The 24,768-nt window shown below is 40.2% G+C and overlaps 1 protein-coding gene across 1 annotated transcript in view; it reads left to right on the top strand.

Annotated features, from left to right (window-relative positions):
* The window catches only part of PGM2 (phosphoglucomutase 2), a 31,598-nt gene extending 9,650 nt beyond the window's left edge, over positions 1-21,948 (top strand). The window contains exons 5-14 of the mRNA XM_063135137.1: positions 1,945-2,028; positions 2,274-2,467; positions 4,498-4,687; positions 5,167-5,264; positions 7,350-7,530; positions 7,630-7,723; positions 16,572-16,701; positions 16,786-16,975; positions 18,558-18,691; positions 21,743-21,948. Of these exons, the coding sequence (XP_062991207.1) occupies positions 1,945-2,028; positions 2,274-2,467; positions 4,498-4,687; positions 5,167-5,264; positions 7,350-7,530; positions 7,630-7,723; positions 16,572-16,701; positions 16,786-16,975; positions 18,558-18,691; positions 21,743-21,845 (1,398 nt within the window). The 3' untranslated portion in view covers positions 21,846-21,948. The remainder of the gene's footprint in view (positions 1-1,944; positions 2,029-2,273; positions 2,468-4,497; positions 4,688-5,166; positions 5,265-7,349; positions 7,531-7,629; positions 7,724-16,571; positions 16,702-16,785; positions 16,976-18,557; positions 18,692-21,742) is intronic.
* The last annotated feature ends 2,820 nt before the right edge of the window (positions 21,949-24,768 follow it).

The raw sequence follows: 24,768 nt of genomic DNA, 5'->3' as shown, positions 1-24,768 counted from the left end.
CCTTCCTCCTCCCCCTAGTTACATTACTTACATGTTGTTACAATGGTAGGTAGAGTAACAGAACTTACTAAGATCTCTTCTGTATAAATTAGTAACATGATGACCTTATAACCAGTTTTAAAATATTGTGCACTAATAATAATTTAGGTTAGATTAGTGCAATGCATTGTATGGTGGGCTGCCTTTGAAGATACGGCTTACGGGATGCTTGTATAATTACTAGAACTGTCGGAACTCTTTTCTTTAAAAAAATCTTTTATTATGGAGGGCAACCAGGATGATTAGGGGTCAGTGGAAACAAAGTCTTATGAAGAGGGACTGAAACAACTGGGAATGTTTAGCCTGGAGAAGAGGAGATTGAGGGGAGACATGAGAGCACTCTTCAAATACTTAAAAGGTTGTCACACAGAGGAGAGCCAGGATCTCTTCTCGAAACTCCCAGAGTGCAGGACATGGAATAACGGGCTGAAGTTACAGGAAGCCAGTTTCCGGATGGACATCAGGAAAAACTTCCTGACTGTTAGAGCAGTATGACAATGGAACCAGTTACCTAGGGAGGTTGTGGGCTCTCCCACACTAGAGGCATTCAAGAGGCAGCTGGACAACCATCTGTCAGGGATGCTTTAGGGTGGATTCCTGCCTTGAGCAGGGGGTTGGACTCGATTGCCTTATAGGCGCCTTCCAACCCTAGTATTCTATGATTCTATGAAGATGATTTGGAAATTCATCTTCTGCTACTGCAGAATTTGGTGCTCTGGTTGTTGATCAGGTCTAGGCGATGTGAACAGTTAAGCCTAGCCCTGGCTTGGCTGCACTGGTTGCCAATTTATTTCCAGGCCACATTCAAAGTGCTGGTTTTAACCTATAAAGACCTACATTGCTCAAGACCCCAGTACCTCTCCATATGAACCTACCTGGCCCACAGCCAGCATCAGAGGTCTTAGTAACATAGGAAGCTGCCTTATACTGAGGCAGACCATTGGTCCATCTATCCCAGTTTTGTCAACGCTGATTGGCAGCGGCTCTCCTGTGTTTCAGGCAGGAGTTTTCTTTGCCCTTCCTGGAGATGCCGGGAATCAAACCTGGGACCTTTTATATGCAAAGCAGATGCTCTACCACTGAGCCATGGTTCTGCCCCATCTCTGTGTGCCTCAGGGACTGTTTGGGAACGGCCCTTTACTGTGATAGTCCTGTTTCTGGAATGCTCTCCCCAAAGAAGCTTGTCTGGCACCAATACTGTCATCTTTTTGGCACTAGGATAAGACAAAGTTATTTCCCCAGGCATTTGGACATTTTTTATGGCCCCATTGTTTGGACTGCTTTTGTGGTCATTCTAGGTTGTGAGTGGGGAAGGATTTTGTGTTTTATGGATGAACACTTTTCATATAGCATTATTTTTAGATTATGTTTTTATAGTATTTATTTTTATCTGTATTATTGTGCTGATTGTGGTTTATATTGATTTGGGGGAGTGGTTTAATGTTATAGAATCATAGAATAGTAGAATTGGAAGGGGCCTATAAGGCCATTGAGTCCTGCTCAATGCAGGAATCCACCCTAAAGCATACCTGACAGATGGTTGTCCAGCTACCTCATGATTACTATAATCCATCATGGATTTCTGTATTGTGTGTGTAAGTTGCTTCAAGTCTTCTTTTTGCTGTGGCTGCTCTTCATCTTTTACAAAGCACCCAGGCTTAGACATAGGTGAGATTGCAGCGCGAGCAAGTTCCATTATTTTCAGATGAAGGGTGGAAACAAGAGGGAATGTGTTTCCCGATGCTCTTTCTGACTCTGATAACTACATGTATCATTTCTCTAGGCTCCTTACAGGAGGGGCAAGATGCAAATGTGATAAATATTTCCTAAAAACGTTGAAGGATATGGGACAATTGTTCAGTCTTCTTCCATTTTTAATTTTACCCTTTTGCTGCTTTTCCATAGCCATATACAGTGACTCACCTGAAACTTTCTGCTGGAATTATGGTTACTGCATCTCATAATCCCAAACAAGATAATGGTTACAAGGTATTCTCTTATATATCTTTTCTCTGAGTTGTTGATATGGATTTTGATATAATAGTTTAGCCTCAATTACATCAGTCATTGGCCAAAATGGCTCAAGATGGGACATTAGTTCTAATTTTGGTTAATTGCAGAGTGGTTAGGGTGGCAGGATTACTTTTAAAACAAGCTATAAATTATAACAGTTTATGTCAGCTTGAAATTTCCACTAATGGCATTGAAATAAATATATTCTCTGTGTTGTTTAGGTTTATTGGGAAAATGGCTCTCAGATCATTGCACCTCATGATAAAGGAATTGCTCAAGCAATTGAAGAAAACCTAGAGCCATGGTCGCAAGCTTGGGATGACAGTGTGATTGATAAAAGTCCCCTTCTCCATGACCCTTATGTGTCTATTAACAACGACTACTTTAAGGACATACAGAAGCAATGCTTTCACAGGTGAATTTGAAAGGAAGACTTCCCTTACGTCTTGGGGAGGAAATTGAGTTTTATTGCAACAGGGTTAAAATTAACATGGAGTTGAAATCGGGTTCCCCAAAAGGAAAATTAGAATCTCTGTTGTCCAATGGTGGAAAGGCAGAGCTTAAACTTCTGATTCTGAGGGATGTGAGGACAAGGGGAGAAAGGTTACATTAATTGTCTTAAGAAAGCAACAAGAGCAGAGGCCAGCCATTAAAACATGGGAGGCAATAGTTCCTCTGCAATGTAGGCCTGATCTATACCAAGCAGGATATTGCACTATGAAAGCAGTATGAAAGCGGTATATAAAAGGCAGGAGCTACACCAAGCAGGATATAGAATATGAAAGTGATATATGGTATGTGTCAATGGGTCCCAACAGTTGTCGGTGCACTTTAATACCACTGTAAAGCAGTAGTGTGGCTCCTGCCTTTTATATACCACTTTCTTAGTGCAATATCCTGCTTGTGTAAATTAGGCCCCAGTCACTGATAAGAGGAATTCATGTTCCTAAAACCTCAATTGAAGGCCTATGAAGGAAGTTTAAACATAGTGAGCTTTGGCTATTGGGCGGTATAAAAATGTAATAAATAAATAAATAAATAAATACCAGGAAGAGAACTTGTGGTAGATCCAGTTTTCCTTCCTCAATTGTTGGATAAAGGCATCCAGGGGGCTGTCTATACACCTTCTATACCCCGTGGTGGCTGTGCAGTAATACAGCCGCCAATTCACACCCACCACGGGCTTTCCCCCCTGAAACTGTGCACTTAAAAGGTTGCTGACTTACAGTGGCTTTTTCATTCACTCCAAGATCACTGTCATGCCTAGCCCTGCTCCCCCTGGTTTGGAAGAAGGTGTTTCAGGTAATCAATCAGAATCAGACTCTAAAGTAGAAGAGTCGGTGCCAGACGCAGGCCAGCCTGTACCAGTGGGGGAGAAAGCCCTCACAGGCTTTTCACCAGCTGGTGGTGAATTCTCTCCAGAGCTTACCTTGTCAAGGGCAAATAATACACAGTCAGTGGAAAGCCAACATTCTTCCAAAGGAGAGAGCACAGGCAGATTAGCCGATCCTAGGGTACTCCACAGACTAAAATGGGCAGAGCGAAAGGAAGGCAAGAGAAAGTCGGCCCAGCTCGCATCGCGTCAGAAGCCGCCTCAGAACTAGTCTCTCTGAAGTTAACGCATCTTGGGAAAAGGCTTTCCATTCTCCTTGAAAGGACAATTGTTTCCTAGGGGAAAGTTCCAAGAGATAAGACTCTCTTCCGATGGAAAGAGATGTTTATTGCTTAAATAAAGCTTTGTGGAATACTTAGCAGGCCTCGTTATTGTCTCCCAAGAAGGCAGGAGGTTTTTGAGAAACACGACAATCAGTACCGTTTGTCAGTGGTGACCTTGCTTCACATCAAGGCTGGGGGCATTCCTGGGGCAGATTGAGGCCCACAGTAGGTTGAGGGGGATGCATGGGAAGGCCAGGCAGAGTGGGCTCAATGAGCTGAACAGCGCTGCTTGGAAAGCCCATGCTCCCTCCTGCCATGGCAATTTGCCATTCTCACCCTGCAGCTGCAATGCTGCGGGGTTTTGAAAGAGCGAGCGGCAAAGTGACGCTGTCAAGACACCTCCAAGGAAAGGAATATCCAAAGGTTTGGGACTGTGTATTTTCTTTAGTTCATCCATTGCCATTTCCTGCACTGCCCCATTGAATCTCTGTGCAGGTGCTGTCAGCAGTGCCTGCGTAGAGGGAATTCAACGGATGTGCAAGATGTTCTGTATAACCCCTTTGCTGTTCTTTGTATGTCTATGAGTGCTGTAACATCCAGGGTAATCATTGCACAACATTGCTAGAACACATGTTCTGTTTGCACTAGTGTGGCCTGACGTTCCGTGCCAGGCAACTTGTAACCAGCTTTTCAAAACCCAGTTATACTTAGATAATACGGTACATTTCTTTGTTCATAACAAGAGAGAAGCATATGCCAATTTAATGTCACTGATGTACTTAATTTCAGGAATATAAACAAGGAGACAAAGCTGAAATTTGTCCATACTGCTGTGCACGGTGTAGGCCATGAGTTTGTGCAGTCAGCCTTTAAGGCATTTGACTTTTGCCCTCCATTTGCTGTTCCTGAACAGAAGGAGCCTGATCCAGAATTTCCAACAGTAAAATACCCAAATCCTGAGGAGGGTAAAGGCGTACTGGTAAACATTATTTAGTAAAATTACTTCCTTCTACATTTCTTTTGTGCCACTTCAAACTTTTCCTGATGATTTATAAACATACTACTGAATGTGTATCCATTTTCTTTTCAGTTTGCATATGCTTATATCTTTTGAGGGGAAAACTATTGGCGTCGCTTTTCTTCTTCCACCCCACTCTCAGCAATCTCAGCAGTAGCCTGAGAGTTAGTTCATATGTTACTTGCAGGGAATTGGAAAGGTGACGCATTTGCATTTTTTCAAGCTGTGCAATTCAAATAATATGTGAATCAGCACTGAATCATTTCTTTCTGTGGCACAGAGTTTCCAGGCTTTATCCAAACTTTTAGGACTCTGTCATAAGCATACAGGCCTTTTGTATTACCAGCATTTGAGATGGTGAAATCTTACCTTTTCTTTTAAACATTTTTATTTTAAAGCACAATTGGTACTTTACTATTTTTTTTCTTTTCTTTTCCCAGACACTGTCTTTTGCGCTAGCTGAAAAAGAAGGAGCTCGGATTATTTTAGCCAATGACCCAGATGCTGACCGGCTTGCTGTTGCAGAGAAACAAGAAAGGTCTGTCTGTGTTGCTGATTTCAATGTTTAGCAACAAGTCCATTATTAGGAACATCCGAGACTTATTGACAGTAAATAATGAAAAAAAGGCTATATGCTTAGGGTATTTTGCTGTGGTCTCCCCTCCCCTTCATTTCAGTTGATTGCATGCATATTTGAGTGCCTGAAAAGCTCTAGATTGGCATATAATGTGTGGGATTACAACTGTACATCCCTCTTCCAATCCCAATTTCCTTAGCAGTTATGCAATCCTGGATGTTTATCTTCCGTTAATGTGGAAACAGCTTTACAGAAAGCCTAACTGTACAATATTTTATGATGTCAATAGAAGCTTCTAGTAGGATTCTACTAATTTTCTTAGTACTGTTAGACAAACTGGACAGCAAATTTGTCTGCTTTTTTTAAAAAAAAAAAAAAAAAAAGAGAAAATTTAACCATTCATCCACTACGCCCCTTGCCACTTTGGTACATGTCATGAATACAGCCTCACAAATAGATTTTCCTGATCGCTGCGATACTGGGGACAGTTCCAGGTACACATCCCCATAGTGCTTGCAAAGTTGCTTCAGACGTGGCAGTAAATGCAAGAACTATTTTGTGGGGGGAGTTGGTTGGTTGGTTCAGATGCAACCCACGTATCCACACATGCACACCCATGTTGAAAGAATGTGGAAATGAAGTCACAGAGCTATGCAGTCTTGCCCTGTCACCACTGGATGTGTCAACAGGGCACACACACTTGCACATTCAGATGGGGTGTACATGCATAGAGTATGTAATTGGACAGGATTTTCCTTCATGTAGAGGAACTCTCTGTGTATATATATATATAAGTATATATTTAGAGCCCCTTTACATACCTGCCAAATACTTATGCTGTGGTGTGTGGGGGGGGGGGGCGGGCATGGCTGTGCTAGGTGGCTGAGTTAGCTTGCAAAGTCCCATGACTCATTCCTGCGTTCTTTTATACACCAGCTGCACCCCTTCCTAGAGTTGGAAGACCTAAAGATGGCAGTAAACGTGCTGATAACTTCTAGGCTCGACTTCTGCAATGTGCTCTACATGGGGCTGCCTTTGTGCCTAGTCCGGAAACTTCAATTAGTCCAAAATATGGCAGCCAGGCTGGTCACTGGTACACCTAGGGGTGACCACATTACACCAGTTTTAAAATCTCTTCACTGGCTGCCAATTAGTTTCCGGGCAAAGTACAAAGTGTTGATTACCTTTAAAGCCCTACATGGTTTGGGTCCAGGCTACCTGCGGGGTCGCCTTCTCCCGTACAATCCGCCCTGCACTCAGGTCCTCTGGGAAGAATCTACTTCAGTCAACCAAAACTAGATTGACAAGTGTTACCCAGAGGACCTTTTCTTCTGCTGCTCCCAGACTGTGGAATGGCCTGCCGGAGGAGATTCGGCAACTTGACAGTCTTTTAGAATTTAAAAAAGCAATAAAGACTATTCCAGCAGGCCTACCCAGTGAAATTTTTAGAATATTTTTAGGATGTTTTAAGGATGTTTTTTAAATCAGTTTTTAATGTGTTTTATATTCATTGTTGTTCCCTGCCTCGATCCAAGTGGAGAGAAATAATAATTTATTATTATTATTATTATTATTAATAATAATAGTGTGTCTATGTGTGATATGACTGCCCCCCCCGTATGGTGTCTGTTCTCATGTGCACTGAAGCACATGAGAACAGTTGAGTTCTCAAACTCCTTATGTTTCGTTGACCTGAAGATTATTTTGTGATGTGTTAATTTCCTTAATATGCATACACAAATGTATATTATCTGTTATCTTTCCTTTCTTCTTTGTCTAAATAATAACCCCACCGTGAAAGTTCTTGGCAGTAGCTAATCTTGTGAATGATACAAAACGTATTTTAATTCAGTTCCTTTTCAAGAGTACTTACTACATCCAGTATCTTTTGAAAATCAGTTAGAACTACATACCCAACATCCTTTCCCCCCTTCTTTTTGGAATGGTTGAAGTGGCATAATTTCTTTATTCCGGTTCCTGTTTTCAAGTATGCATAAGTTGTCCTTCTGCTGTCTCTTAACCATCTAAATTGATTGTTCCCCCTAGTGGAAAATGGAAAGTATTTTCTGGCAATGAATTGGGAGCTCTTTTAGGCTGGTGGATCTTCACTTGCTGGAAAAACCAGAAACAGGATCCTGGTGCCATTAAAGATGTATACATGCTGTCCAGTACTGTATCCTCCAAAATCTTAAGAGCAATTGCACTTAAGGAAGGCTTTCACTTTGAGGCAAGTTGTTGGAGTTTGGGGGTGGTTGAAAGAAAGTATGTTTCGTTTTTCTGTACATGAGACTAATGACATGCTGTCATTGAACTTTGTTCTATACAGGAAACATTAACAGGATTCAAGTGGATGGGAAATCGAGCCAAGCAGCTCATAGACCAAGGAAAAAATGTCTTATTTGCCTTTGAAGAAGCAATTGGTAATGTGTTTTCCTTCATTAAACAGTAAATAAAATTAGGCTTAAAAAACAGCTGTTTAAAATATATTTTTACAGAAAAGGACAGGAGTTTGATCTAACACTTACGCTGTGTTCAGACAACACTGTCAACGGTGGAGTAATAATCAGCTTGACAGTTGTTTATGTAGGGGGTACTCCCCGCACAACATGATAATAATCAACCGCGGTGTGGATTAGGATCAGTGTTGAGTTGACTGTTAGTCTACACTGAATTGACTCACTCATCCCCCGCCTTCTCTCCCCCTTCAGTCCTCCCACTAGTATCCCATCAGCCATTGCTGCCAAAAATCTATCCTGCCAGCTGGGCTAGAGTGGCAGCCACTGCTTTGACCTTGCCTTGCGACTCTGTGGTTGACAAAATAAACAATGGTGGCCAAGGAAATAACCAACGGTGCCCTCCACACAACACGGTAACCAATGGTGGTTCCAATAGCTAACTCTGCACAGCGTTAGCTATTTGCATTGGTTATTTTGGTCAAATAACCAACTGTTGGTTAAAAAACTCCCTCCAGAAAACACAATAACCCATGGTGGGTTAAATAACCAACCATTGACTATTTGAACTACCATTGGTTATTGTCGTCTGAACCCGGTCTTATTCTTACTGGTTCTGAGAGTTGATAAAATGTAGCACAGTGAGCTGCATACAATCCACCCTTAGTCTGATAAAGAGCTAGAGAAATTGGCTTAAATGGTAAATGTTTGTAAATGTCTTTTTTAAAAGGAGATATCTGTTTTAAAGATGACTAAAATTCCAGTGTGGAACAAATGTTATAAGTATAGTATTCAGGGTAGAATCCAATGGGGGTGCTTACAGCCACACTCTTTCCCTTACACCCTGCTTGCACAATGTCAATTTAGTGCTTCCAGGGCAACCTGAAATTAATGGAAATGCTCTTTTCTGGAAGGATGCAGGTCAGCAGAGCTCACATAACGGAGCTTCGCTGACCACTCTCCTTCCAGAAATAAATGTTTCTGTTTGTTTCAGGGCTTCCTCTAGGAAGCGCTAAATCTCCCTTGCATTAACAATGTGTCCCACTTGTGCAACAGAATCAGTGAGATCCACCTCTTGTGGAAGGGAATCGGCAGGAGCAGAGGCCCCGTTGGATTTTGTCCTCAGTAATCAATTAAAAAATGGCAGTACTTAATGTGTGGGATCCCAAGTCATGCTGCAATTTAGCTGAAAAGCAGATGTGCTGCTGACATAACTTTCCGTTGACATTGGCTAAAAAACTACCTTGACACATGCGCATTTACCAACAACACATGTCTTACAATGGGTCCATTTTAGTGCCAGTATATGAGACTGAGATGAAAATCTGGGCTACTGTCCCTGAACACTCATCTCACGTACTTGCCTCCTGAGCATTCTGACATTGCAATGATGTGAATTTACTAGTAGAGGTAATTAATTTGAAATTACTCTTCAGTTTGAGATTACAACTAAGGGCATAGGTTTTATCAGTCACAGTCAAGCACCTGAAACAACTAGATGATGAGCAGAGATGAAAACAACATTGTCGTCACCAAGCTTATTGTGTTGTGATAAAACTATTTTATTTGTAACTGTCTTAATGGAAGTATTATCCAAGCTTCACATTGTATCATCTTTCAAGAACATTTTTGGTTCCCCCCTTAAAATGATAGATATACAAAATAATAAGACATATATAAAAATAAATAATATGTCCTACAAATACATAAATTCAGATTAGTGAAAATAATGAGTATGGACAAGTACTATCTTGGAATTTTTCATTCCAAACATGCATCATTTTTCAATAAATCTATTCTCGAACATTTTGTTCTCTCTTGCTCTTCTATAGGAAGTTATTTTCATCATAATAGCAATGTCCCATATCCAGGGGGAAAACACAGTCAGACAATGGAGGAACCATACTAATTTTTCAATATGACACAATAGAAATTTTAGCTGCAGTCAGCAAATTAACAACTATCTACATCAGAGATTTCTACACTGCCTTTCAGATAACTCAGAAGCACCCTTAATGAATCCTTTGATATTTTATAATCTGTTACAAACTCAATATGATGCAGAATCAAAGTCCAGTATGCTTTTATTTTATCACAGTACCAAAAAATATGCATGTTGTCCACACTTTGCTCATCACATCTCCAACATTTATCACGAGTCAGATTATCTATTCTCTTGATATTATATGGTGCGAGTAGCATTGATGGAAATGCTTTTTTTAAAAATAATTTTTTATTTTCTACAATACTTAAACATACAGCATTACAATAAAAAGAAAACAACATACTACATAAATGTTGAGTAAATATTGAATACATAATATCATATCTAAATAACATAATCAAACTTAACATATAAGTGCACCCCCCACCACGGGATCTCATTCCTGATTCCAAAATCTCATACTTTCTTCTGCTGGCAGTTTCCCACTTCCCTTAGAAAACACAAATATTAGGAACTGTTTCCAAATTCCTTCAAAATCATTTGTTTTAGCTATACCTCTTCTCCATTTAATATTGCAAGTCAATTTGTCATTTATAGCTATGTCCCATACTTCTTTATACCATTCTTCAACAGAATATTCCCCTTGAATCTTCCAGTTCCTAGCTACAATCAGTCTTGCTGCCGTCAGCAAATTCGTTATCAATTCCTTACTTTCTTTTTTACATTTTAAATCTTCAAATAGTGACAGTAATGCAACTTTTGGTGTTCTTTCTATCTTCATTCCCACAATTTCTTCAATCTCCGAAAACACCATCTTCCACAATTTTTGTACATATTTGCATTCCCACCACATATGTAAATATGTTCCTTTTCCCCCACATTCTCTCCAACAATTTGCTGAATGCTGATTATTTATCTTATTTAATCTAACCAGGGTTAGGTACCACCTCCATATAATTTTAAAATAATTCTTTTTTATTCTTACTGACATATTTCTCAACGCTCTTTGTCTCCATAGTCCCTCCCAACTCTGTTGTCCTATTTGTATGTTTAAATCTGTCTCCCAAACCATTTTACCTGAACTATCCATCAACCCTTTCTCCACCAATATTCTATAAATTTCACTCATTAACCCTTTTGACACTATTCTTTTCCCCCTATCCTTTTCTTTCTTAACTATTAATGATGGAAATGCTTAAAGAAGTTCTCTTTTGCATCCATTGCTATCGAATTCTTACATATGTAGACACCTATCTATTGTCAAAGTATATGTTGTAGACCAATTTGTAGCTCTTTTCCCCACATAAATAAATAAAAATAAGTGTAAATCCTTTCTGTAGGTTCTTTAACAACAGATAGATCTTACTTATTAGAGCCTTACTAGAAATAGTTAAAAGCCAGGTGTCCATTCAAAACAATACCAGTTTAAAATCGGGAATTAATGTTAAAACTGACCTTCAGATGGTGTCTAACACCAAGGAAATTATTAATGTTGAGCCTAGGGACATCCCCAGATTGTTGGAGGGAGTGCTCAGGTACAGAAACGTATACGAATATGTACTGGGCATGTAAATAAATTCTGGATATTTATTTATTGCATTACTATACCACACAATAGGTGAATATCAAAGTTTCAAGAAACTAGTTTGATAATGGACAATGGGTTCATCCATCTTCTCATTTAGTCTTGTTAAATTCATAAATAAGACTAGATATGAAGCTTCTAAGAAATTAATTAATGAGTCATTTATTTTCAATGGCAAGATGGTTGATAGCCAAACATTGGAAAGATTGTAAAGGGCTTTATATTGAAAACTGGTACCAGAGAGTATGGCAGATCACTCTCCTGGAGAAACTGACACAAAAGGTAAGACTAGCATGAGGACAGTTAAAGGAAGACACTATTCGCTCCGATCTGGCCAGCTCTGCTCCGCTCCCAGCTCCTGTGCCTCACCTGTCAGTTCCTCCTGCAACTCTCTCGGCGTTCCCCTCAGTCTCAGCTGATGAACTGTCTAAAATACTGCGCTCGTCGAAGCCTTCCACTTGTTCCCGTGATCCAATTCCCTCTCGCGTCTTTATTAATCTTATCCCCGCTATCCTCCCGTCCTTGCTTCACATCATTAATTCTTCTCTGTCCTCTGGCTCATTTCCCTCTGCTTTTAAACATGCTACTGTCTCTCCCATTCTCAAAAAACCCACTCTTGATCGACTTTCTCTGTCTAACTACCGACCTGTCTCTCTGTTGCCCCTTGTCTCAAAGATTCTGGAACGTGTGGTCTACTCTCGCTGTCTTGACTTTCTCTCTAGTAACTCTGCTCTGGATCCCTTTCAATCTGGATTCCGTCCTTTGCATTCCACTGAAACAGCCCTTACCAAGATCACCAATGATCTTCTCACTGCCAAGTCTAAGGGCCATTATTCCGTCCTTATTCTCCTTGATCTAACTGCAGCCTTTGACACGGTTGATCACGATCTTCTCTTAGATTCCCTCCATGACCTTGGACTCTGTGGCTCTGTCTATAACTGGTTCGCCTCCTATCTAAAGGGTCGCTCTTTCAGCGTGTCGGCTAACGGCAGCTCGTCCTCCTCCTTTCCCCTTTCAGTAGGGGTTCCGCAAGGCTCGGTGCTTGGCCCGCTGCTGTTTTCTCTATACATGCTGCCCTTGGGTAAACTTATTCAATCTCATGGCCTCCAATATCACCTGTATGCCGATGACACACAACTATACCTCTCATCTCCGGAACTTTCTCCTGATGTCCACGATCGTATCTCAGCATGTCTTTCAGATATCTCAGCCTGGCTGCTTCATCGCCGTTTGAAACTCAATATGGCAAAAACTGAACTGCTTGTTTTTCCTCCTAAACCTTCTCCTCACCTCTCATTCTCTCTTACTGTCAACGATGTCACGCTTACTCCGGTCAAGGAAACTCGTAGCCTTGGCTTTATATTTGATTCCTCGCTCTCCTTTATTCCTCATATCGAGGCAGTAGCTAAATCTTGTCGTTTCTTCCTGTATAATATTGCCAGGATTCGACCATTTTTGTCTGTCTCTTCTGCCAAGACTCTCGTTCACGCACTGGTTATCTCTCGGTTGGACTACTGCAACCTCCTCCTCTCTGGCCTCCCCTCATCTCACATCAGTCCGCTGGTCTCTGTCCACCACTCTGCCGCTAAGATCATCTTCCTGGCCCGCCGCTCTGACCATGTCACTCCGCTTCTGAAATCTCTTCATTGGCTCCCAATTCATTCCAGAATCCAATATAAACTTCTCCTGTTGACCTTCAAAGCTTTTCACGGTCTAGCTCCTGCCTATCTCTCCTCTCTCATCTCACACTATTGCCCCGCTCGTGCTCTTCGCTCCTCTGATGCCATGCTTCTTGCCTGCCCAAGGGTCTCTACTTCCCTTGCTCGGCTTCGTCCATTTTCCTCTGCTGCCCCTCATGCCTGGAATGCTCTTCCAGAACACCTGAGAACTACCAACTCAATCACAGCTTTTAAAACACAGCTAAAAACTTTTCTTTTCCCTATAGCTTTTAAACTTTGAGTTTGTTCTGACTCTATACTGTTAGCTTCACCCTTCCCGGTGCCTGTTTACACTTCCCTGTGCCTGTTTGCATTCTCTTTCCCTTCTTATTGTTTACTACAACTTTATTAGATTGTAAGCCTATGTGGCAGGGTCTTGCTATTTACTGTGTTATCTGTACAGCACCATGTACATCGATGGTGCTATATAAATAAATAATAATAATAATAAAGACACATTTGAAAGGATATTGGAGGAAATTTGTTGAATTTTTAAGTATAGCTGAACTTGGGCAAAGCCTCCATCAGTATATACAGGGCTTTGGAGAGTGTACATCTAAGGAATCTAGGCTCCCTTTCCAACATGTCTGAAAGAAAATTTGGTCAGTAAATGGGTGATCTAGAAATTAAGATTCATGAGCAATGAATTAAGGTATATTAAGCAACTAAATTTAAAACAAGGTAGCTTATGTAACTTGAATCAAAGAGAAATAAAATTATTTTCAAAATTAAAAAGGGAAGAAGAAAAATGAAGTACTAGAAAAAGCTTCAGCTGTCCATTGGTCCTTAAACTTGCTTGATTGAATGTAATTAAAAGGAAAAAAGTTAAGGATATACATAGGGTGACCATATGAAAAGGAGGACAGGACTCCTGTATCTTTAACAGTTGTATTTAAAAGGGAATTTCAGCAGGTGTCATTTGTATATATGGAGAACCTGGTGAAATTCCCTCTTTATCACAACAGTTAAAGCTGCAGGTGCCCTGCCCTCTTTTAAAACTGGTCCTAGTATAGATGCAGTATAGCTCCTGCAGCTTTAACTGTTGTGATGAGGAAGAAATTTCACCAGGTTCTCCATATATCCAAATGACACCTGCTGAAATTCCCTTTTCTATGCAACTGTTAAAGATACAGGAGCCCTATCTTCCTTTTCATATGGTCACCCTAATATACATATAAATATGAATTTAATACAAATACAATTGAATTGCTGATACTTTAAAAGAACACTCCTGCACATTAACAGATAAACTGATGGAATGAAAACAGTGTTCATTAGACTCGGGCCATACATGTTTCAACTTGTTAGTCTTCATCAGTGGCCACTAAAAATATACAAAAAACATTTGTTAGTGCCTTAGATAGAAGAAAAGGAACTGTATCTTTTTTATATATCTCTTTTTCTGTTCATAGAACATAACCGTTTTTGGACCTACCTAGGTTGTTGAATACTTAGCAAAAGGTTTTTTTTTTTAAAAAAAAAAGGGGGGGCTGACTTAATTATTTCCAAAATAAGGGATTTATATGCCACTCCCCAAAGTGGTAGATGGAATGCACCCTGAAATAATAAAAAAAATGAAGTACTTAATTATACCTTTACAGGACTGCAAAAACGTATTTACCAAAAATAAAATAAGGAGTACTCACAGGTGTTTTGATTTGGCCTCAGATTTCATGCATGATAAGGTATGTCTGAGATAAGAAATCTAAAGTGAGGCTTTCCTTTATATGCCCAATCAGTTAGGTAATTGTACTTATCAGCTGTGCTATCTGCATAGGGGAAAAACGTCCTTAAAGATAAAAATCCCTGCCTAAATCTTCAAAGGCACTCATAATATATCAAAACCACAATGAATAAATAATTAAAGGCAGATAATACCAAATAGTGTAGATCCACTGTTATAAAATATAAGACCAATTACATTCTTCATTTAAGCTATTTGGCATTGTTGTTCCAATTTGTTGGATTTTTATCTTTAAAGGCTCCCCCCCCCCCCCCGCCTATGCTGATAGCACAGCTAATAAGTACAATTACCTGACTGATTGGGCATATAAAGGAAAGCCTCGCTTTAGATTTCTTATCTCAAACATACCTTATCATGCATGAGAGTTGAGGCTAAACCAAAACACTTGTGAGTACTCCTTATTTTATTTTTGGTAAATATATTTTTGCATACCTGTAGAGTAAAGGTTTAATTAAATACTTCATTTTTTTATTTCAGGGTGTGTTCTATCTACCACTTTGGGGACTGGCATATAAATCCCTTATTTTGGGAACACTTAAGTCGGCCCCCCCTTTTTTTTGAAAAACTTTTGCTGAGTGCTCAACAGCCTAGGTAGGTAGGTCCCAAAAAAGTTTATGTTATATGAACAGGAAAAGAGAGGTAAAAAAGATAAAGTTCTTTTGCTTCTATCTAAGCCACTAACAAATGTTTTTCTGTATATTTTTAGTGGCCACTGATGAAGACTAACAAGTTGAAACGTGTATGGCCCAAGTCTAATGAGCACTGTTTTCATTCCATTACTTTATCTGTTAATGTGCAGGAGTGATCTTTGAAAGTATCATCAATTCAATTTTATTTGTATTAAATTTTAATTTATATGTATATCCTAACTTTTTTCCTTTTAATTGTCTGTTTCTGGTTAAGGTTAGCACCTTGTTATTTGTGCTGATCAAAAGTAATCACATAATTCCCTACAACAAAATCTTCCATGATACTAAAATTTACTTCTTCCCATTTAGAAATATCCTCCCAATATCCCTCTATCATTAATTTGCTCATTATAGACCGTGGCTATAAAGGGTAACAACACAGGGACAATTAATCCTTGATATTTATTGATTTATTACATTTATATCCTGCCATTCCTTTTTGCAAGGAATCTAGAGCAGTTTACATAGTCCTCTTCCTCTCCATTTTATATTTATAACAACCCTGTGAGGTAGTCAGTGACTGGCCCAAAGTCACTCAGTGAACCTCATGGACAAAAGAGAATAGAACCTATGTCTCCTGACTCCCACTCTCATGACTACATCAAGGTGGCTTTCCAGATATTTAGACACCTCTAAAATAGCCATAACACATGGATTCAGCAATAACAGTATTTTTCTGAGATAATACATCATTCAGAAATGGATATGTCCCTTTTTGCTCAAATTCTTTGACTCCATTCTTATGGACCCAATCCCATATATTAGTCAATCCACATGCTTCATAATATTTAGAAAAGGTAAATTATCCCCTCTATTTCCACATGAGTGGCATAACTGTGTTATTTTAAAACATTTATAATGCTACAGGAATGTGCTGTAAAGATCTTGCCATTCTTTTAGCCTGGATTGTTTGAGCTTTTCAGTATATTAATTCATAAAAATATTATATTCAGGAGAACATTAATTTTAATGGAAGATAGTTTACCCATCCAATACAAATTCAGCTTAGACCATTTTCTCGTATCTGTTGATACCTGCTGAAATAGCTTCTTAAGAATAGCTTCATAAGAATCTGTCAAGAACATTTTGGTAGAATAAAGTTAACAAACTTTTATCTGTAACTCTCCTCTTCAGGATATATGTGCTGCCCTGTAGTCTTGGATAAAGATGGTGTCAGTGCTGCGGTCATCGCTGCGGAGATGTCTAGTTTTCTGGCAACCAAGAACTTGTCCTTGTCTCAGCAACTGAAAACAATTTACAATGAGTGAGTTTAATTTCATGGTGTACTTAACAAATTTTCTGCATACAATGTACCTGGAGTTCACATATGACAATTTTGTCTTCATAGGTACGGCTACCATGTTACCAAAGCTTCATATTTTATCTGTCATGATCAGAAGGTCATTAAGGAACTGTTTGAGAAACTTAGAAATTATGATGGGAAAAATACTTACCCAAAGACGTGTGGAAGATTTCCGGTGTCTGGAGTCAGGGATCTAACTACTGGTTATGACAGTAACCAGCCTGATAAAAAAGCTGTAAGTCATTGTTGTCGCCACACTGTTTTTCTGTTATATTTCTATAGAATCATAGAATATTAGAGTTGGAAGGGGCCTATAAGGCCATCGAGTTCAACCCCCTGCTCAGTGCAGGAATCCACAGATGGATGTCTAGCTGCATCTTGAATGCCTCTAGTGTGGGAGAGCACACAACTTCCCTAGGTAACTGGTTCCATTGTTGTACTGCTCCAACAGTCCGGACATTTTTCCTTATGTCCAGCAGAAATCTGGCTTCCTGTAAATTGAGCCCACTATTCCATGTCCTGCACTCTGGGATGATCAAGAAGAGATCCTGGTCCTCCTCTCCATGAAACTTTTACTTTATGCATTTTGAACCTGATCCTAAATACCTTTACTTGGAACTGAGCCCCATTGATTTCATTCCAGAGGATAGCAATATTAATTTGTTCCAGCAAATACACAAAAAGAGTCCTGTAGTATTTGAAAAACTTGTAGATTGATTATAGTGCCCCACAGGACTCCGTAACAGTCCCAAGTAAGCATGTTTAAGATCGTTTCATTTGACACTAGTACAAGGAAATGAGCTCTTATATAGACAATTATGTATTGTATTCTTCATAATTCATATTCACTTTCAGAGAAAATCGAGGTACATTTTTAACTTAACCTGCACACACAGGTAAGATTACACACAGGTAAGATTACCATTGTTAGCAGGCCACTGCTTGACACATTGTAGAATAACCCACGCCAATAGCAGCATGCTGGTGGTGATTAATTGTTTATGGTCTTATTTGCTAGTCTGGCATAGTGGTTAGTATCAGACCAGGACCAGAGAGACTCAACTGTTAAGTTCATTGGGTGACTTCGAAACAATCACCAGGTTCACACAATCAACACATCCTACCATTGTTTATATAAACCATGATGGGCTGAGATGCGTCCTGGTCCATGCTGGGCTACTTTTGAATATTCAAGCTACAACAGTGGCTTGTCCTGTTATCTGAACGTGGTGAGGGTGGGTTGTCGGTGTGGTTAACAAGTCACCCAGACCTCATGGGCTGTTTTAAGTGTGTGGGTAGTTTGTTAACCATGTCAACACTCCCCACCCCCAATTGCAGAGTTCAGATGACACAACAATTTGTGGTCACAGTTTGAATATTCAAAATGGCCACCTGAACACACCGCAGCCCACAGTGGCTTAAATAAGTCATAGAATGCTGCTTAATCATGTAAACATATTTCTTAGACTAACCTATCCCACGTATACTGGCACAAATCTGCAAAGATTATTTCCTATTCATAGTTACAGTATGTTCTAGGGGAGAAAGATATTTGCCTTTAAGGGTGTATGTCATATTTGGCATCTCAGTGCCCAATCATACAAATTTCTTAACCTAAGGGGGGAAAGTAGTTCTTGATCTCCCCACTGCTTAAGATCCTCATAAGGAAGAGTTGGGAAAAGGTTAGTATTTCCTTTATCCATCCCAAGCCTTCCCTATTTCAAAACTGATCTTTTACGACTTGTCATTTCAATGCATCTAAATTTGATACAATCAAGTGGCAAAAATTCTGATGAAGTTATGTTCTCTGGTGTTAGGTGCTCCCTTCAAGTAAAAGCAGTCAAATGATAACATTTACGTTTAATAATGGATGTGTGGCTACTATGCGAACTAGTGGGACTGAACCCAAGATCAAATACTACGCAGAGCTTTGTGCACCTCCAGGAAACAGGTATAGTTTGGAAATATTATTTTGTAGCAATTTATTATTAAATATTGGATTCTATAGATGTTGTCATAGAGTAGCTGTTTTAAGGACTTCATTATATTTAGAGTAGCACTGTTTTGAGATAAGGTAATTTGTCTCGCAGCCTACTATCTGATGTTATATCCACAAGATCCCTCTCCATTGTATTCCAACCATGGAATACCCGCTATACCCATTTGTGTTATCCCAACTACCACCAAAGTTCAGAAGCATACTTGACCCATAAGTATAAAGTGGTAATAACTCTATCCTTGTACTTAACAGTGAGTCAAAAGAGTGGTTAAAATATATTAAGGGTTAACTGGTCTATTTTAAGTAGGGAGGCAGTGCTGCAGTGGTTGAACAGGAACCAGGCGACCTGACCTCAGCTCTCTACTTAGCTACGAAGCTCACTCTGACCTTGGGAAAGTCATGTTTTATCTCATCTTCATGGGATAGTTGTGAATATAAAGATAAAATGGGATAACCTGATTTATGCTGCCCTCAGCTGCTTGGATGAAGAGTGGGATACAAATGTGATAAATAAGGGAGCTTGAAAATGTTAGCTTTTGGTTGAATGGTAATCTTGCTAGGTAAGACCACATGTAAAATAGGGCTGCATGACTGGAAAATTACCCAAAGGGGGAAATAAATTATCCTCTGCCACTCTTGATTTACATTGCTGGGTTGGCAGTACGATAAGCTACTTAAACTGAACAATATTTTGTGCCTCTTCAGCAATGGGGTCTCTTGCATAAAAAATAACTTAACAAAATTGAACAAGTGGTTTACCTCCATGCATGCACATGTATTCTTTGAATCTTAGCCTAGTACTGAGAGTTACAGAACTGGAATGTATCTGAAGATCATTGCTTCCAAGTCCCTGCCCTTAAGGCATAACACAGATGAATAAGACATCCCACTGAATTACTTTGGGAGACAGGACTACAGGGCCATGCTAACTCCATCTTCTGGAGTTTGCAAACATGTTAAGCAAACTGCTCACCTAGGTAAGGGAAGGTTGATTTATAAATGTTAATAACAATATCTGCACTCCTGTCATGCTTTATAGAATGTGTGAAAGGTGTTACTCAACCTTTTTTTCCTTACTTCCTAATTTATTGAAGTCTATGTGGAAGTTTAAATGTGTTGTTTAATTCTAACTGCAGTCTTAGGCCGGATCTACACCAAGCAGGATATAGCAATATAAAAGTGGTATGAAAGCTCTATATGGTATGTGTCAGTGGGCCCCAACAGTTGTCAGTGCACTTCAATACCGCTGTAAAGCAGTAGTGTGGCTCCTGCCTCTTACATACTGTTTTCATACCACTTCTATAGTGCTATATCCTGCTTGGTGTAGATCCGGCCTTAATTTCTAACAGAAGTGTAAGAGGCAGATCTAGAAATTCAATCACACTACTTTTCTTCATTATGAACTAGCTGATATGCCCAGCGTTGTTCGGGTCCGTGAATAGTGTTTATAACATGCCACTGCTATGGAGTCACATAGAGGACAAAACAATTTTCAATATCTCCTGCCGAAGAAATTTTATTTATGGAATGTCCTGAAAGAATAATAGCAATTTGTACTGGTCATGACCATGAATCATAGTTTGGTGGCAAGAGAAGACTCATGAGAGTTCCACCCAAGGCATGCTGGGAGTTGTAGGCATAAGCCTCAGTTTTTTATTAAATTCTTTAAAAAATACTTAAAATCCAAAATTTAATGTTTTTAGATTTTTCTGGTATATTGTACAGCCAAACCTATCAAGGTGCCAAATTTCAAGTTTCTACCCAGCATTGCTTGGGCCCCCTAAGACATATGTCCGGGAGGTAATCATCCTAAAGTAGCAGGCCGGTGCTAGGCCTTTTAACTTGATGAGATTTTTTATGCTGCATCCCCCCCCCCCCCGATATAACTAAACCACAAAGACAGATGCAAGAATTACTGAATAAAGTTTATGATTTCTATGTAAAAGCCTGACCTTGCTATTGAAACAGAAGAGTGAATGAAGGCATGACTGACAGCTCAGGCTAGAATGGAATGTGTGCGGGGGTTAGTGGCAGTCGGAGAAAGTCAGTTAGAAGGAGAACAAAGACAATTAGCGAGAGGTCAGGAAAGTGGGGGCTGAGTTAGGACTGAGAGATAGCGACATGCCGTGTACTACACCTCCCAGCGACATGCAGTGTACTACACCTCCTAGCATGCCTTTGGCAGCCCTCAGGTGCCCATGTCCTCAAATCCTTCTGGGACTGCCTCAGCCGTGTGCTCCACCAGGAGCCTGTACTGAAGGGCTGGGACTGGGCCACGCACTTGCCCCCCTTCGTCAAGCTTGTTTCTAGGCATGCACAGAGTGCTTCCCTTTCCTCTCTCCCTCTTAAGGGTGAAGACTGCGCCTGTGCTTCCCTCAGTTTCTGAGAAAACAGCAATATCAGGACGGGGTGCCTTTGAGCATGTCCAGAGTTCAGCCTCTCAGACACGGTGTTGTATCTAGTTATGATTTTAAAACCACACATGGCAGGTGGGAGGAGGCACAGCAAAGGGATGCAGCCCATTTATGTAGGTTGTTCCCTTTTATGTGGAATTGAGTTGCCTGACTTTAAGAATCACCAAAGGCCAGTAAGTCTGGCCTCCCACCAAAGGCATGCTGGGAATTCTGCCCAAGGCATGCTGGGAGTTATAGGCATAAACCTAGGTTTTTATTAAATTCTTTAAAAATACTTAAAACCCCAAAATTCATGTTTTTAGATTTTTTTTCTGATCTACGTATGTACATGAAGACCTGTCTAGGTGAACAGTATTAAGGCAGTAGCATATGTGGAAGTAGGTAAACTTTTTTGCTAAGTGTAAGCCACTCCGAGAGCCTTTTTTGGCTGAGGAGCGGGGTATAAGTATGATAAATAAATAAATAAATAAATATGTTACACACACACACTTTCCGCTTTATAGGGAGAGATGAAAACTTCTGTACTGAGGCATCTTGAAAACCTGGTAATAAAAAATTATTATAGCTTGTCTTTTTTGTTTTGTTTTAGTGACTTTGAAAAGTTGAAAAAAGAACTGGATGAACTGGTCAATGCTATTGAAAAATATTTCTTTGAACCAGAGAAGAATAAGCTGCAGTCCAAGCCAGAGTAATACATCTGTCTGTTTTAGTTCTATACAAACAGAATTCTTTTTATGGTTAATTAGTCAATATGTGTAAAGCAGCTATTTTATTAAAGAACTATGATTTAACAAACTTGACTGTAATCTCATCCCTTTGAGAAATGTGTGTATGTTTCATACATTTGCATACATTTAAGAAGGGAAAGTATGTCTTTCCTTGATATATTGTTTTTCAATCAACCAATTTCCTGGTAAAATTGAACTTTGTTTCAGTAAAATAGTGCATATTAACACAGTCAACATTCCATGCCATAGCATACATTGGAGGTACAGAAAACATTCTAGGGATGGCTGGAGAGTCTATGTTAAAGATGTTGCATTACAGCACATGAACTCTGCCATTTGTAAATCTTGTGGTCTATAATGCTTGCTTCCTTTACCTCATTACAGCCATCTGGCACCTTCTGTTAATGTATTTAAATGCTAGTTGACAAGTTACTTCTTCACTCTCTTGTATTCTCTCTCTCACACTTTTTCTACTTTGCTCCCTTCCCTTGGATGTCTTACTTCTTAAATTGTAAGCATGAGAGCAAGGTCTGTGTCTCTTGTTTTATGTACAGTGCCTTGTTACTAGAAGTGCTCTAGAGCTATAATAATAAATGCTGTAAATATAACCATAAATAAATGGTTTGTGGGATCAGACACAATAAATCATTGTATCCAAAAACTGGGACACTCCATCGTGTGAACAGGCATTTAGATAAAACTGTAATAGCACAGGCTTACCATATTTCTTATCCGTCAATGTGTAGTGAAACAAGAGTAGAGATAATTCTGCAAAGGCAGAACATTTATTGGCAGCATATTTAAATGGTAACAAAACATTGACAGGGTTTAACATTGCAAGATGTGTATTCCTGCAATTATGGAGAACTGCTAGCCATTTTGGGAATTCTAGCAACATCAAATAAGCATTGGGCCAGTGCTAATATCTTATTCTTTTGGAAATGAATAGTTTTGCAAGAGGTGGTCTATGCTATCATATTGCTTAAGTTATCTGTTTTCCCCATTCTTTTCACTGTTAGGTGAAAAACAAGATGATAGGTCTTTCTCTTTAGGAAGCCAACCACTGGTTTCCATGACTGGTCCCTCCAACTGAAGGCAGAACTATCTATAGTACAAATTCATTCTTTCCCACCCCCTGTGCCTTTCCCTTTAATTCAACAACTAAGCATACTGGTGTTTTTGCTCTGTAGCCTGGTGCATAAATCTACATGATATATTATTGGAACCAAGTGATAGGTACAAAATACATAAATGCAGGTTGCTTACCTGTAACTGTAGTTCTTCGAGTGGTCATCTATGCATCACACATATGGGCTTTGCGCCTGCGCAGAGACCAGACCGGAACCTTCTCTAGCTGAGTGGAACGTTTTTGGCGGGAACCCCTCCCCCACGCTACCGCGCATGTCCATGGGGTTCCCGCCCTTACCTCAGTTTACAGGAGTCCGACGTTGTGCCCCCATAAACATGAGAGTAAATAAAATAAGGTACATTCCACAATAAAACAGTGTCATTTGTAAGTCTCACACCACCAAGTGGGGATGGTGGGTGGGTTGTGTGAATGCATAGATGACCACTCGAAGAACTACAGTTACAGGTAAGCAACCTGCATTTCTTCTTCGTGGTCTCTATGCATCACACATATGGGCGAATAGCAAGCTGACATACCTTTGGAGGTGGGTTGGTGCATCATCTGAAGATCTCTGAAAGCACTGTCCTCCCAAATGAGCAGTCCTGCCTCGCACGGGTGTCCAAACTGTAGTGCTTGACAAACGTGGATGGAGTGGACCACGTTGCGGCTTTACAGACTTCAGTCAGTGGAACACCTCTGGTGAAAGCCACCGACGTTGAAACAGCTCTGGTAGAATGAGCTGTTACAGGTTTCACTAACTCTAATTTAGCAATAGAGTAGGCCAATTCTATTGTCTCCACTATCCAGCGTGACAGTCGTTGGCAGGAGACAGGGAGTCCCTTAGAAGGCTCACCATAACAAATAAACAGTTGCTTTGTTTTTCTAAATGTCTCTGTCCTGTCTTTATAAAAAGCAAGAGCCCTTCTTACATCGAGAGTATGCAAGGAAGACTCAAGAGGTGTAGATGGATTGGGAAAGAAAGCAGGCAAAGTAATGTGCTGGGACAGATGAAAAGTTGACACTACCTTAGGTAGGAAGGCTGGGTCCGTGCGTAGCACAACCTTGTCCTTATGAAAAATAGTATACGGGACATCTATCCTAAGAGCTTTAAGCTCACTTGCACGTCTTGCCGATGTGATGGCTACTAAAAAGACAGTCTTTAAAGTAAGCAGCCTAAGGTCTGTCGACGCCATGGGCTCGAAGGGCTTGCGTGTCAATGCTTGCAGCACAACTGACAGGCTCCAAGGCGGCACGATAGTCTTCACAGTCGGTATCGTGTTCTTCAGACCTTTCAGAAATTTCTTGGTTGTTGGATGGGTAAAAGGTGTAAAACCATCCACACCCCGGTGAAAAGATGTAATCGCAGCAAGGTGAACCCTGATGGATGCGAGCTTAAGTCCCTGCTGGAAAAGTGTCAATAAATAATTAAGGATGAAGGGTAAGTGGCAAGATTCTGGTGTTCGATCTTGTACTGAAGCAAAGTTCCGAAATCTTTGCCACTTTGCTGCATAAGTTTTCCTAGTGGAAGGCTTTAGTGCTGCCAATATAATGTGATCCACAGTCAAAGTTCTAGTTGCAGAGGAGGAGTGGTTGTTATCCTCCATGCAGTCATCTTGAGGGTCGACAGATCTGCGTGTCGAACCCTGCCCTGGTGTCGAGACAGTAGCTTCGGTGTCGACGGGAGCCTGATGTAATCCCCTCTCGATAACCGAAGAGCGTGGGAGAACCACGTCTGTCGAGGCCACCACGGCGTGATCA

Source organism: Elgaria multicarinata, chromosome 10, assembly GCF_023053635.1.
Source record: "Elgaria multicarinata webbii isolate HBS135686 ecotype San Diego chromosome 10, rElgMul1.1.pri, whole genome shotgun sequence".
NCBI classification, from domain to species: Eukaryota; Metazoa; Chordata; class Lepidosauria; order Squamata; family Anguidae; genus Elgaria; species Elgaria multicarinata.
This window is presented reverse-complemented; position numbering and strand designations above follow the sequence as displayed.